General features: G+C 31.2%; 3 protein-coding genes across 3 annotated transcripts; 2 read left to right on the top strand and 1 right to left on the bottom strand.

The window, feature by feature from the left end:
* Positions 1-619: 619 nt before the first annotated feature.
* LOC115695533 (receptor-like protein EIX2) lies at positions 620-3,361 on the bottom strand. The gene has a single exon (XM_030622590.1). It carries the CDS (start codon positions 3,359-3,361, stop codon positions 620-622), a length of 2,742 nt encoding a protein of 913 aa, XP_030478450.1.
* A 6,034-nt stretch (positions 3,362-9,395) lies between these two features.
* LOC133039421 (receptor-like protein EIX1) lies at positions 9,396-11,018 on the top strand. The gene has a single exon (XM_061118320.1). The coding sequence runs from the start codon at positions 9,396-9,398 to the stop codon at positions 11,016-11,018; it is 1,623 nt and encodes a 540-aa protein (XP_060974303.1).
* Positions 11,019-11,105: 87 nt separating this feature from the next.
* Positions 11,106-15,313, top strand: LOC115695535 (receptor-like protein EIX2). The gene is made up of 3 exons (XM_061117623.1): positions 11,106-11,295; positions 13,488-13,494; positions 14,354-15,313. The coding sequence occupies exons 1-3, from the start codon at positions 11,106-11,108 to the stop codon at positions 14,856-14,858; spliced, it is 702 nt and encodes a 233-aa protein (XP_060973606.1). The 3' UTR covers positions 14,859-15,313.
* Positions 15,314-16,832: the final 1,519 nt, after the last annotated feature.

A 16,832-nucleotide genomic window follows, 5' to 3' on the forward strand; every position in this document is an offset into this window, starting at 1 on the left:
TACTTGTTAACGATACGTACACTTGCGTGTGCAAAAATACTGTTGTAATAAAAATGTGTATCACATTCTAATAAAATTAGTTCAGTGTAATCAACAAGAACACAATTCTAGTTCTCAAATTGAATCATGTACAAAATATGAAGGAATCACTTGTCTCATAATGACATTTTCTCAAATTTATTAATGAGTAAGCTCGTTATATTATATTGGTGGAGAAATATATAATGTGTTAACAAAGAAACCACATATAAAAACACACAAAAGCAAATATTAAATACACCAATTTTTACGAAAAATAGAGTAAAATTACACACAAAACAAAACAGTACTAATAAGTACAATTTTAAAATTAGAAATAAGATTATCGATCTCAATTTACTTCACCACTTGAACTCTAAGCTCTTGAAAGTTGAAACTTCATGCAAACTACCATATATATAGCTCCACTATACGTACTCCAGTACCTTATCAGATGATCAAAAACACTTTCATACGTAAATATATATTTATAAATTATATTTTTTAAAAAAATTTAATAAAATGATAGAAAACATATATACAGAAGTCATCTTATAATAATTAGCAGATTTAAAAACATAAATTTATTAGTACCTGATAATTAAGTATTTGAAGAAAACATTCTCTTGAATTTTGCCATTTTGATTGAAATCCTCACATAAAGCCAATCTCCCATGGCATTTAAGAATCGGAAATATACAGGTCTCCAAGATGTCAAGAGAAAAATATTGACACAAACTCCAACAAATCCAACAATGAATCCAACTCCAATTCCCATGTGAAATTGTTTCATGTCTAACCATTTATCACCATCTTCAACAACATTAATGCTTCCATTATTGGTACCATTTGAGCATGATGAGTTTGTTAGAGGAGGTCCACAAAGTCCAAGGTTCCCTGTATAGCTAGAAGCTTCAAAACTTTGTAGCTGAGTGCCTGTGGGGATTTTTCCAAACAAGTTGTTGTTTGACAACTTCAAGAAGCTCAAAAAAGATATTGTTGCTAAGCTTGAAGGAATTTGACCAGAGAGATTGTTGTTTGACAAATCAAGTGATTGTAGATTACTCAATTTCCCTATCTCCTTTGGGATGCCTCCATCCAAATTGTTCCATGATAAGTTGAGTTGATTCAATTGAACAAGATGTGTTAGAGTTTCTGGAATTTCTCCACTCAATTGATTGCTTGAAAGATCAATGAGTCTTAACGATTCAAAAATCTTTTGATTCTCATAGTACACTCCTTTCCACATAATCACTAATGATTCTAACTCCATGGGTCTCAAACCATTTTCATCAACAGGTACATCCACTCTAAATTTACTGCTTCCAGTTTGTAATTGATGGTGATCTCTTTTTTCAACCATAGAAGTAAATTTTTCAAGGCATGGTGGAATATTCCCAAATATACTATTCGTTGATAAGTCCAACATCTCAATAGCATGAAGATTGCATAGATTGGATGGCATACAATTATTGAACTTATTAGATTTTAGAGAAAGAAAGATCAAATTTTTCAGATTTTGACCAATCCACAATGGTATTTTTCCTTCCAATGAATTATCTCCAACATCAAAAACTTGAAGTTGCTCACACTTTTGTAAGGAGGGTAGATTTCCAGAGAAGTTGTTGTGCCTCAATTGCAAAACTCGAATTTCTTGTAATGAACCCATTGATTTTGGAATAAGTCCAGATAAATTATTGTTACCTAAATTGAGAAAGGCCAAATTGCTAAAATTTCCGAAACATTCAGGAAGGCTTCCAGATAACATATTATTTGAAAGATCAAGAACATATATTTTGTGAGGAGAAGAAACTAGAAATGGTTTGCACATGAATGATGTTAAGCTAGTGAGCTTATTATTTTGAAGATACATTTCATGAGAGGATAAAGATGATGGGATAGGACCAGAGAATTGATTGAAAGACAGATTAAGATTGCGCATTTCTGAAGTGAAATTGTACAATGAAATAGAACCAGAGAATTGATTGGAAGATAAATCTAGTTGATAAATTGGGAAGGCCACATCATACAGTGAAAAAGAACCATGGAATTGATTGTAAGACAGGTCTACATAAGACATTATGGAAGTCACATTATACAGTGAGAAAGAACCATGGAATTGATTGTGAGATAGATCTACATATTCCATTTTAGAAATGAAATTGTTAAACCAAATTGGAATAGTATCATTGATCTCATTATGTGAAAGACGGATATCTCTTATTTTGACTTGAGTTTTGAGCCAACTAGGAAACTTTGGACCTAACTTACAAAAACTCAAATGTATTGAAGTTAGTTGAAATGGTGGAACCCAATTGGATTTGAATTTTAATGCCAAAGAGTTAGAAGACAAGCCAAGTACCTCCAATTTGGAGAGATTTTGAAAGTGTACCTCAGAGATGACCCCAGAGAGAGAATTACCAGAGACATCGAACTCTCTTAAGTATGGCATATTTGAAAGAGTAGGGATGGATCCACTTAGTTGGTTTGAACGCAAGTCCAAAACTTGTAAAGAATCCTTAGTGCAAAGCAATTCTAAAATATCATGGAGTGTCGTTGTATTGAAATTGTTCCCACAGAGAGACAATTCTTTAAGGGTGCAAAGATTCCCCAATGATTTTGGTATTCCACCTTCAAATCCATTCTCATTGAAATAAATTTTCTCAAGATTTCTCATATTTTCAAAAGAGTTTGGAAGAGGACCTCTGATGTTATAAGTATCAAATATGCCCAGTTCAACAAGATTGGTACTCAAATTGAGCATCCAAGGAAATGTTGTAGGATGGATGGTATTGAATATGAGAGAGAGATAAGTGAGAGAATTTGAAGAGTTTTTATTGGAAAGAGACAACATATCAACTTGCGGAAGTTGACATGATTCTAAATACAAACTTGTTAAGGAATGAGCTGTTTTAATTGATTGAAACCAATCTGTGGCTTTGCTTAAATCAATGTCACCTAAACCAACATCTTTGAGAAAAGGAAGACTAGAAAGCCATTTAAGATTGTGAGCTTCCAAATGACCATCATAACTCCCACTAAGATCCAAGTGCCTTAGTTGTTTCAATTCAACCAAAGAGGAACCAATTTCACCATTCAAATAAGAGAGACTAAGTTCAATAATATGATGAGTTAAGTTATCACACCTGATTCCATTCCAATCACAGCAATCTGGTCGGGTGTTGGTCCAGGAGGATAACTTATTGCCTTTATCAACAAGACCATTCTTAAAAGTAAGAAGAGCTTGTCTCTCACTCTCTATGCATTGCCCACTTATATTGCTACTCCATACATGATGACACATAGTAGTGGCTAGCATCAATACAAGTACAAGGACAACCATTATTATTGGAACTCTTATCATAATTATATATTGTGGTGAACTTAATTAAATGGGAGAATATATGGGTTATATATGTGTTACTATGAAATATTACATATCCACTTATTAATTCATTAATATATAGATTTAAGAATATTGAATAGAGTACTGATTAATGCAAAAACCATTTATTTTTTTAATATAATATATAATATTATTAAGATTTTGGAAATGTCAAATGCGGACCTTATAACATTCAAATATGCTTTAATTTTTCTTAACGTAACGTTATTATTATATGACTTCGTCTTATTTTCATTAGCATGGAACTTTTGACTTTGTCATTAGCTTGACTCTAGTCTCTATATGTCAATACCATGCATTAATGCATGGGAAAAACAAGTCCATAAAGTTGATTATTCAATACCTAAACTTTTCCACCTATAGCTACAATTCATTGATTAAATTTAAAAGTCATTGCATGCAGTTTAGAATTTATTATATTCACTTTTTTAATTTTAAGCTTATTTTGTATAGCAGGTTTTAAATTATATACGTTTTGGCCGGAAGTTGATTATTGAAAAATCGAGTTTTTGCAAATATCAATAAATATTACAGAAATATAATATATATAAAACTCTATACGTCTGCAGCAGCAGAATATAATTCTGTTACCGCAGAAACAAATCAGAACTAGCAGAATATAAAAATAATTGCAGAAAATTAAATCACTTGACACAAGAGATTTGTACGTGGTATCAGTGTTCTTTCAAACACTACTAGTCCACGGGGCCATGCCCAGAGAATGAAATCAATTAGTAAAGTATATATCAAACATTACAAAAACAATTGACTTAAACAAATTTAGACCCCCTCTAATGATTTGCTGCAACCCTTTGTAATCCACATTGCTAATCTGATCTCTGAAACACACCAAGTAGTGAACTCCCTTCAGCTATTGATGTGTGCTTACTTTCTCCCGAAGTAAGGCTTAAACAAATCTTCTCCCAAAGATATATGCTCACTTCCTCCCGAAATGAGACTTGGAAAAGTCTTCTCCCGAAGACCCACGCTTGTTCAAAGCTTCTCTTCAACCTATTCTATGAATAGTATGAGATCATAATAAGAAAACCAAAACCTAGTTGAACACTCTAAGTTTTTACAAATAAAACACTCTTCTCACAAAGAAAGATATGAAAATATAAGACTAGAAGAGATAAAAACGTTTGGCTGCTCTCTAGGTCCTATTTATAGAATATAGCAACCCTAGAGACAACCACAAAAACGATTTTCCAGCTGTACAAAACTTTCTTAAAAAAACATGACTTGTAGCATCAGAATCGGGTTTCACAGTAGCAAATCAGGACCATAAAGGAAACTTTCCAAATTGAACCAAGATCACGAACTTGGACTTCAAACCTACCAAATAAAGATAATTTTATTTGTTCTAATAAATGCAAAATCGAAATCATCAATTAGAAAAAAGAAAAGTCAAGTTTCTCAAAAATAGACAACTTTCCATAAGAGAATTTCTTCTCTTACAAGAAATTTCCTAACAAAGAAAAGTCCAGCTGAAAAATGATTCTTTCCTAAGATAGAAAAGAGCAATAAAATGCACAAAATCAATGTAATAAAAGCAATTTAAATGCTCAATAAAAATGCACATTAATTAAAAAATATTTTGATAATTAAATTGCCAAAAAAGGACCTAACAATCTCTCCCTTTGGCACTTTAAATAATCAAAATATTTTTAATTAACCAACACCTACAAAACAAAGTTAGCAAAAAAAAACATAAAAAACTCCCCATGAGAAGTGTTGTGATATTTTGCACACGCAAGTGCACGTATCGTTACAAGTAGTAAACTCACCAGGAGTGAGGTCGATCCCACAGGGATTGTAGTTAAGTACGTTAAAATTAAACTCTTACTTCTATTTGGTTAAATAAAAATTAAGAAAGAAATTTAAAATAAGAAAACTAATAAGAAGCAAATAATTAAAGCAAATTGACAGTTAATAAAAACTAGGGCTTCGATTTCAATTGTTTCTATTGATTATGGCATAATATGATTATTTTCCTATTATTAATTTCTATGCAATAGCAGGTTTGCTAAGGTAATTTATAGTCTTCTTAGATATATAAATCTCAATTACATGAAAGCTTTCTAATCTCGTGATAAATTTAACATGCAATAGGCATTAAGCAGAGAAACCCTATAAGCTATCTAAACCATATAGGTACTCTCAACCTGTATCGAAATTCAGTTCTATTTCACTATAGCATAATTGACACTCACTTCTCAGATCTCGCATCAAAATCACAGACAGTTAATTTATGGCCAGACAATTAATAAAAGTAATTAAGTACGAATGAAATAGAATACATAGAAATTAGGGGGAAAATAAATCATATTAAAACCATAAAACAATGTTAAACAATCTTGATCTACACCGTAATTAAATGTTTAGCTACTCATATTTTAGGAAGCACAATCACACATATTAACTTTAAGAAAAAGAAGAAGATAGAGAATAAAATAATGCTGAAAACCTTGTGCAGAATGCCTCCAGTATTGACTTGCCTCTGAAATTCGTACTCCTTTTCCCTCTAAAATTGCTTGACTGAAATCAACTCCAATTCACCCTTTATATAGGCTTTTAGGGACTAAGAAGATAGAAAAATGCACATGTTAAATGACTATTCGAACTAGGAAACCCCCAACACCCACGTGAGAGAAAAATATGATTTTTGTGCTGTTTAGGGGGGGCGAGCCCCGGCATGCTAAAGCCATGCAGCGGCCCGTGTTGTAAGTGATTTTTCTGCTACGTCGACTGATAGTAATTTGGCCATAACTCTCTCGATATTGCTCGGAATTGAAAGATTCAAGATGTTCCGGAAAGATAAAAGAGAGATCTAGAACTTTTATGTTTCGAATTTTTCAAAAATCTAATAAGAAGATAGTCGAATTCGGGCTTTAAGTTTCAGCTGCATTTTCTTGAACAATTTTCTCTATTTTAAATATCATCTTTTTGTGAGATATTTTTATCTTTTTTCATCTTTATTCCTTTGATATTTTTAATCTTCCTCTATTTTAATCTGCAAAAATAAAATATAATAAGTGTGAAAATGCTCCAAACACGATTAAAACTAAATTAAAAATATACTAAACTTAATCTAAAATTAATACTAAAAATAACCTAACAAATTCCCCCAAACTAAGCTTTTACTCGTCCTCGAGTAATACACTAAATAAACATTAAACAAGTCAATCTCCAAAATATGGGAAATTTTCAAGTAGCTTCAATAACATGATTATGAAAAAAAATTCACTTATGCATATAATCCAAAATTTCAGTTCAATTACACCCTTGACAGATTTCAATTTATTTTCATCTAGCTCATGAAACCATAGAATGCAATTAACTAACAATTAAACCACTTTATGCATGCCAATTACAATCATCAATCCACTAATCCAAAATTCCATATGCTTGCAATACTTACTATTCCCACTAATATAAATTAATGCACAACTAAGAATCAGAAGGTCTTTCTAGGCTTGCAATGTTAGGTTTAGGGTAAAGGTAGTGAAATGGTCATTTAGGCTTTACTATACCATAAGCTTCTCTAATCATGTCACCCACAATACTTTTCATACAATCCCAATACCCTTTTTTCTAATTGCGTGAGAGATATTATGCAACAACTTTATGTTTATCTTTTTTTTTTTTCTAGATTTGACACTGATTGTCAGATTTTTTTTTCTTTTTTTTTTTCCAAGTTGTTTGTCAATCAAATTTTTTTATATTCTCTCAATTTTCACACCTTTTCCACACACATACAACAAACTTCCCATCCCAATTCCCCCAAACTAAAGATTTACTTATGGTATAATTAGGGTTAAATATCTTGGATATTCATGTGTTTATCTTTTTAGACTCAATATGTGTAGAACAAAGAATAGGTTAAGGCTCAAAAAGAGTAACTAGGATAAAATTACAGGGATGGCTTGATAGGCACAATCGATCCGAAAAAATTGCTTAAATAACTTTCCTAGTCATGCATAATTTATTTATTTCGTTTTGAGCAAATGTGGCTCAAAGATACTGATTGCAGGGATATTATTCAAGCTTTTTGGTGCCCAAACTCTCATTCTCATGCCACGACTACTGTTCTGCAAAATATTGCAGCTTGTTCAAGTGCATTACAAGATTGGCATGGCAAAAAATATGGTCAAATGGGGAAGGATATTGCTGCTGCTCATATGAATTCTTCGCAATTGAATAATATACATGACAATTCTGCTGCTCATTTGAAACAAGTGGAAGATGCTGATAAAGTTCTTGATGAGTTACTTGAAAAAGAAGAGTTATATTGGCATCAACGTAAAAATATATATTTTTTTTTTAAATAACTTTATGTTATTATTAATTTATTTGTTTATTTTTGCTTTACTTGACTTTGTGGGTGAATTATTAGCTAATTTTCCACGAGAAGAAGACAAAAATAAAGAAAAGTAGTATGACTACGATGATGTATAGTTTAGGACAAGAATAAATTTTTCTCTCTAAACCATGGGATATTATAATATTGCATGCATATAAAAACTATCAAAATAATTAACTGTGAAAAGAAAAGTGAATTATTATTATTATTATTATAATTTTTTTTTTTTAAAAAAAAAAGAAGATCAGTCAAGTCTTTGGAGCAAAACATTAATTTTTTTTTTCTAAAAAAAAGGAATGGAAAATGGCTAGTCAAAGTCTTTGGAGTAAAACAAAAGCTCGATTATTAAAATCAAAACAAAAGGATGGAAATTTCTTCTTGTTCTTTTTTATTTTATTTCTTATTAGTTTTGTAAGAAATATTATATTTAGTTTAATAAGTATTATCATCATCTTTATTTTTCTGCATTTTAGAAGCTTAATATGGCGTGGATATTACAATTTCCTGTGCCACTCAAAAAAGAAAAAAAAAGAGTTAGATTATATTATTTGGAGTTAAAACTCACAAAAAAAAGTCTTTTTTTGTAATAGTGTGAGTAGTCACTGTGATCTTATTAATGAAATTAGAATAATTCATATAAATACAAAAAAAACTTTACTGATGTTAAATTATTAAGAAATTTCTTAGAAAGATATATGATATAATAAATATGAAATAGTATTTAAATACAAGTTGTCTCTAATTTAGTTTTGTTACAATAAATATGGTGACCAAAAACACATTTATGATTTTTGTGACTAATACCTTTAGACACTGACTTTTTAGTCACAAAGTAAGAATGTTGATTTATAATTAGTCACAACTTTTTTACTTTTATAGTTACAAATTTTAGTGTGACTAAAAGTAAAATTTTTTGCAAAAGAATTTCTCTCTATCTAGTATCTATATATAGTTAGATGGATGTGCATAGATTGCATTCAATGCTCACTTATAATTATTAATCACTTTAAACTATGATCAATATGGTAGTTATTGTAATGCTAAGTGTGTTCTTCCTAGCAAGTCATGGAGTTTCTTATGATGATGAAGTGAATCACTCATGCATAGAAGGAGAGAGACAAGCTCTTCTGACCTTCAAACAAGGCCTTCATGATTCTGAGAATCTCTTATCATCTTGGACAAATAACAGCAAAGATTGTTGCAAATGGAAAGGAATAAGGTGCGATAATTTAACTAATCATATTATCATGCTTGATCTTCGTCCTAATATTACCTATTATTCTTCTGGTTTGGGTTGGAATCCAATTACTGGTGAAATTAGTCCATCTTTGGTTCAACTCCAATATTTGGAGCATTTGGATCTTAGTTACAATTCTTTCACTAAAATTCCAAAATTCATAGGTTCTTTCACAAACCTTGAATATCTCAATTTTTCAAAGAACCCTTTGTTTGGTGAAATTCCTTCACAACTTGGAAATCTCACTAAGTTGCATATTCTTGATCTTAATGGTCTTTTTAGCCATTTGACAAGTAATAGTTTTGAATGGCTTTCTCATCTCTCTTATCTAAAGAGTTTTCAAGTTGAGAAGTACAAATTTCACTAAATCTATGGATTGGTTTCATACATTCAAAACAGCTCCCTCCTTGTCAAGCTTGTACCTATATGATTGTCAATTTCCAGATTTAGAATCTTTTTCTCGTACCACAAATTCTTCGAATTCAATCACAACGATTCGTGTCTATGCTTCCACATTTGGGTCTACAACCGTTTCTCGCTTGCTTAATTTGAGTAGCAATTTACTTGATCTCACTTTGCTTAGCAACTTCAATGTCAAAGGTCCTATTTTAGGTTCTTTTGAAAATTTGAAATATCTTAGGACTTGTTACTTGTCCTTGAATCATTTTGAAGGGAAAGTACCAAAATCAATGGGGAGTCTTTGCAATGTTAGAGAATTAGTTATGTTTGGAAACACATTCAATTCCACCCTTGATGATATCATAAATATCCTTAATCATTGTAAACACAATTCCTCATTGGAAATTCTAAATTTGGGCTCAAATAAACTTCAAGGAACATTTCCAAAGAATGTTGAACATTTTCCCATGTCTCTTAAAGAGTTAGATATCTCCAACAATGAGTTGAATGGAAATTTACCAAAAAGTATTGCCAAGCTTTCCACTCTCAAGTTATTGGATGTTTCTAACAACTCTTTTACAGGAGTTATCTATGAAACACACCTTGAGAATCTCTCCAAGTTGGACCACATTGACCTATCTTCTAATGCCAATTTAACTTTGAAATTGTCAAACAAATGGGTTCCTTCTTTTCAACTCCAATACATTGGTTTGAGATCTTGTTTCTTAGGTCCACAATTTCCCACTTGGCTCAAAACACAATCAAATATTTCATATCTTGATTTATCTGATTGTGGAATATCTAGTGTCATTCCTAGTTGGTTTTTCAATACAAGTTCCAAATTACATTATTTGGATTTATCCTTTAACTTTATCAACTCCACATTGCCAAAAATTCAACTAGAATCTAATAATAATTTTCCTTTTATTGATTTAAGCTCCAACCACTTTCATGGCCATATCCCACCTAGTTTTCTTTTCAAAGTAACTGTGTTGAATCTCTCCAATAATACTCTCACACAATTTGAGCCTTTGTTTTGCACTAATTATCTATCATTATTAGTTGATGATGATTATTCCCCAAAAACAACAATTCTTGACCTTTCTAACAATTTGTTAGTTGGAACCCTTCCTGATTGTTTATTTAGTCTAAGAAAATTAAAAGTTATCAATTTTTACAGCAATAAATTATCAGGGGTGATTCCAAGCTCCATTTCTTCTCTATACCAAATCGAAACCCTAATTTTGGGAAAAAACAACTTGTCAGGAACTTTGCCATCATCCATGAAAAATTGCACTCGTTTAGTATTTCTAGATGTTGGAGAGAACAATTTGAGAGGAAGTATACCATTGTGGATTGGGGAAATACTAACCAATTTGGTTGTCCTTCAGTTAAATTATAATCATTTTCATGGTGTAATGCCCTCCAATCTTTGTCATCTTGATTCTATTCGTATATTAGACATTTCTCATAATAACATAAATGGAATGATTCCATTTTGTTTCAACAATTTCACATCATTGAATCATGATGAGACATTTGATGATGATGATGATGATGATGATGATGATGTTGGGAGTCGTTTACAAATTTAAGATGACCAAAAAGCATTTGAAAAAGAATTAGAATTAGACAATCATCGTAATGATGATAAGTCAATTCCAGTATACTATACTGAGGGAATGCTAAATTACAAAGTGTATGACAATAAGGCATGGGTAAGGTGGAAAGGAAAAACATATGAATATGAAAAGATTTTGGGATTGTTGAGAGTTATTGACCTTTCAAGTAATAAATTGATTGGAGAGATTCCTATGGAGTTGACAAATCTTGTGGGATTAGTTCAATTAAACTTGTCATGGAATAGTTTGAGTGGAGCCATATGTAACGCCCCGATATTTTGCCTTATTTTACAAAAATACTATTTTCATGCATAATTTGAAAAGATAAAAAAAATAATTTAAATACAACAGTGGATTTTAAAAAAAATCAAAATGCAACAGAGAAGGATCCTTCATTTGTAAAACAAGATACAGTAAATAAATAATTTTAAATAATGCATTTCCACTGTGTTAGATTTATCAACTGCTTAAAATAAAACTAAGGCACCACCTGCGTTCTAGATCGTTTGTCCGCCCGTAGCTGCTCACAGTATACGTACCAGAACTGACCCTGCTCACTATACATACTTCCCTGTCTAATACCTGTAGGGGGAAAGTAAGGGGGGTGAGCTAAAAGCTCAGTAAGGAAATGCTTATCAAACAATACCATATAACATCACACATACCATTAATGTATTTATTAAGTTTTAGCAATATCATACATGCTCTTTTATAACTATAACCAAATAACTGTACATATGGAAACCTTTATCATACAAGTCTATATTATTTGTTCACACCGTACACATATACAGAGATCATAACTCCAATATCATACTCATAACATAATCATATCAATACTATAAATAATAATGTCATTATCACAACATTGGCATATCATAGCCATTACTTACATAACCCGGGCCTAGTCTGACCCTACAATATCCTGGGCCTAATCTGCCCATATAATAACATGGGCCTATGCAGCCCTACCATTGTTATAGGATAGGGTATCTCTATATTCAACAGTAACATCACTGTATCATACCCACCATAACAATCTCATACACGACTCAGTAAAATGCAGGGTAGGGTATCTCTACATTCAACGGTCTTATCCCGTATCATACCCCACCATGGTCCCCCACTTTACCTGAGACGTTAGCATACAACATACAACATATAACATGCAACATACAAATACATCATACAACACACGACCTGAAACATACAAATACAACATACAACATATACAAGTCATACAACCATAATCTATGTATCAATTCACAAAGTCATATTGTGTCCATACCACACATTCTCAGTACCATATACATATTCATAAAAACAAATCATAAGTCATATTTCAATACATAAAGAATTTAAATTTATGCAGATAAACACATACAAAACTATCTAATTTCCTTACCTCAAATCCCGCTGCTTAAGAGTTGTTATCTCGTCACTACTACCTATAATAAGACATGGGTCAAGGCCCTAATATTAAAATTCGTACTCTTACAGTACAGCAGAAAGATTACTATTTTTGACCAACAACTACACTAATTCAGTAAAAGTTGTCTTCATAAAAATTATAGGAAATTCCATTATCTTACCAATGATATAAAGATCATTAAAAATGGATTAAAACTGAGGGAGTTATGATTGTTTTACTGAAACTATTTCTGAGAAAGAATATGGAGTAACGAATTATATGACTTAGCGAAAATACAAACTTTTTGCATTGAAAGGTTCAGAACTAGAAGATAACATCTTCATGAAAGTTTTAGGAAATTAAATTCCCTTTCCAATGATACCAAAATCTCTGAAATTGGAATTATATTCAAAGAGATATTACAATTTTACCAAAACAGTTTTGGAAGAACAAGATTCAAGAAACGAATTACATGATACAGAAGAAAACTAACTTTTCGACATAGTATAACTCCGAATTCACGAAATGTTTCTTCATGAAACTTATGGAAAATTGAATAAGCTTTGAAACCATATATTGATCATTAAAAATGGACAAGAATTGAGAGAGTTATGGTATTTTAAGTGAAAGTACTTTTTCTGGGAATATGAAAAAAACGATTTACAATAATATCAGAAAGATGATAATTTTCGACATAGAATATCACCGAAATGGTGAATAGTTTCTTCATAAAAATTTTAGATCATCGAATAAGCTTTCTAACGATATAAAAATTGCTGGAAACGGATCAATATTGAGAGAGATATGACTATTTTACTAAGACAATAATTTTCAGAAAAAAATAAAAAACGAGATTTCATAGTTTAACCTAAAAGTTCACAACAATAAGTGGAAAAACTCTCTTACCTCTTGATGACTCTTCTTAATCAGTGCTAGATCTTGAAATCTCAAATTATTAGAATGGTGATGATGATCTCAATGTTATGTTGATGAAAATCATGAGTGTTGTTTGGCGAAGAGAATGAAACAAGAAGGAAAATTATAAATCTTTGATAGGTAGCGAGATGGATAACTTGTAGGATATAAGATTTTATGAGTGTCTTCTCTAAGAATTGTGTTCAGGCTGAAAGAAAGAGATTGAGATTGAGTTTTAATTTTTCTTAGGGTTAGAGACTCTGCATATTACGTATCAAGAATGTGATAGATTTAGGTTTTATAATCTAATTAAACCCATAAAAGAAAATAATAAAATAACCCCTGTAATCTAATACTAATTTAACTCTAAATAAAATAATTAAATAAAAATCTTATTTGTTAGATATTTGTTAGATATAAGTTTTAAATTTGAATTTTAAAACTTAGGGTTTCTATACTAAACTTAACAGGTCGTCACTTTGTACCTTAATTTTGACCTCAATAAAGTTAAAATTTCGATAAATCTATTTCTACATAATTGATAGATCTTTGAATTATCTTTCCAACGCCACTGAAATCACCTCAATCCGAGCTCTAGAACTCCAGATATGATCGTTTTAGTAAAACAGTTTTTAATCCTGCGAATTTATCCAAACCTACGAATTCTTAACATTAATTCTATAATAATGTTATTTAATATCACTTATACCATTAATTAAAATCCACTAAATAATTTATAAAACCCTAATAAACTTTCATATTGGGCTTTAATTAAATGATTACCTACCTTGTAAAAATACCATAATATTTTACTTTCGTAGTTAATATAACTTTAACTCTCTCTCTAGAAAATTGGTACAATAATCTAAGCAACAATCTCAACTCACTAACAACACAAATATATAAGATAATTATCCTCACACAATTAATATCCCAAGGAGAGAAAAAAAAATTAAATACTATTTTAATCTGGATATTACACCATACCTTTGAATATTGGCAACTTAAGTAAACTAGAAGCACTTGATTTCTCACATAACAATTTTAGTGGCCAAATTCCTATTGGCTTGGCAAAAATGTCTTCTTTGGCATATTTGGACTTGTCATATAATCATTTGTCAGGAACTATCCCCACAAGTACTCAATTACAAAGCTTCAATGCTTCTTCATATGTTGGAAATGATGATTATGGATTATGTGGACTTCCTCTCTTGACTAAATGCCCTGGAGATGATCATCCAATTTTCAAGGATGATGATGATGATGATTCAGATTTTGATGATCAAAAATGGTTTGACATGTCATGGTTTTACATTGGACTTGAAGTTGGATTTGCTTTGGGTTTTATTGGAGTTTGTGGAGCTTTGTATCGAAACTCATTCTTATTGGATGCTTGCTTATTTTCGGGGTGCTTCAATCAATTTGGAGATTGGCTTTATGTGATGATTCGGATTTCTAAATTGAAGAGATACTTATTTCAAAGTTGAATGGTTAGTATTTTCTTCTTCTTCTTCTTTTAATTATTACAAAACATAAATAATTAATTATAACTAATATTCCTTAATTTGACTATATATTTACTTGAATGGTTAGTCATTTGGATTTGCAACGTATGTATGCATGTTATAAGTTGAGAATTAATCTGATCTATTTTCTTATTGATTTGTGTGAGAGATGAACAGGTAATGGGTTGTGAAAAGAAGATCATGAAGACAAGTGTTTGTGTAGTCTTAATTAATTAGTAGTGTCATTAACAAAATGTAACCTAAATGATCATATTTTGTCAATTAGTCAATCCTTAATTTAGGCTTGCTTTATTACCTAACACCCACTATTTGACTTGGTGGGGGTAATAATATATGTACAATTAGTCAAAGCTTCTACAAAAGTGTTTCTATATCATTTTCTTCTATTTACTTAGTTATATATATGAATCTAATAATATATATGGCATGACAACTCTAAAAAAAAAAAAAAGAAAGAAAGAAAAAGTTGGTAACTAAAATAAATAAATAAAATTGAATGTTAGAATAATATATTGAAATTGAAATTCTCTTATGTTGGAATTAAATCCAACTAACACTTTTCCAACTATAAGTCTGTTACAAAAGAAGACAACTTGCACAATTACAACAACCACAATATAGTTACAAATCAAGATCCTAACTGTAATTAACAGATCAACAGAAAACTACCTGACAGCTCATCAATCTGAGACCACTTTCGCTAATCTTTTCCCAGCAGTATAAATGACTGCTCTTGATTCATTTTTTGCCCAGAGCTGAAGACTAGGGAGAGAGAGAGTGAACCCTGTAATTGCTCTGAGTTCAAAGATAAGAACTCGAAGTTGAGAAAAAGAGAGAAAAGTGAGAATCTGTGAGAAGAGAGAGATTGTTCTTGAGAAGAAAAGAAGTAGAAACAGGAGATAAACAAAATCAGTAGAGAATCGAGTCTTACCAGTTGATCTGTAGCTGGAAGCTCCATCAATCGTGTATTGGATCTTGATTTTGAATAGTGCAAGGCTCTGCTCATTTTCTAAGGCGAGCTCAAGAGGACTACCCCATCAACTCAGGGGGAACCTCTATAAAATACTGTGTTTGCTTCTCCTTTCTTCCCTAACTCTCATCTGCATAATCAAATCACATTCATCTTTGAACATTGCACATATATTCGATAGAACTAACCCTAGAAACTAAGCATGAAAACCTGATCAATTTTCTGTGTTTTGTTTTTGGTAAAGTTAAATGTCTTTAATCAATGAAATGTGTCTAATGTTTGAGTGTGATACGTGGACAATTTGAGTCCACTTGCTGAGTTGTTAAAGGTCAAGATTGACCTTGTGTTTTGTGTGTGTGAGTTGACTTATGTAGGGATAAGACTGTAAAATCCCAACAGTGGTATCAGAGCAAGGTTTCTTACTAAAGAAAGTCAATCCAAGAAGATCAAGAAAGCTATTCAAAGATGGAAGAACTTGATCCACAGCAAGAAGATTATGCACTTCAGGACTTTGTGGATATTCCTTTGAATGATCCAATTGAAAACTCTCTAACTCAACTCTCTCTATTTCAGATTTCATTAAAATGAGTAATATCAAATTAGATATTGACAAATTTGATGGTTGTGGTGATTACAGGATATGGAGGAGAAAAATCAGTTCACTTTTGGCACAACAGAAACTGCTAAGAGTACTTGAGGAACCAATTGAATGGCCATAAGGCACATGAAGAATCCAGCAAGAAGAACTTCTGGAAACAGCAACAGGGATAATAATCTTTAATCTGTTTGATGCAATTATCAGACTTGTGGACAAAGAAGAGACCCCAGCCAAGATTTGGAGGAAATTGGAAGAGTAATTCCAACAGATCGAGTCTCTCACCAACAAAATTTTCTTGAAAGAAAGAATTTTTGGTTTCAAGATGAGTCCAACTAAGTCCCTGGATCAGAACTTAGATGAGTTCTTG

The sequence above is a fragment of the Cannabis sativa genome, chromosome 6, assembly GCF_029168945.1.
Source record: "Cannabis sativa cultivar Pink pepper isolate KNU-18-1 chromosome 6, ASM2916894v1, whole genome shotgun sequence".
Classification (NCBI taxonomy): Eukaryota; Viridiplantae; Streptophyta; class Magnoliopsida; order Rosales; family Cannabaceae; genus Cannabis; species Cannabis sativa.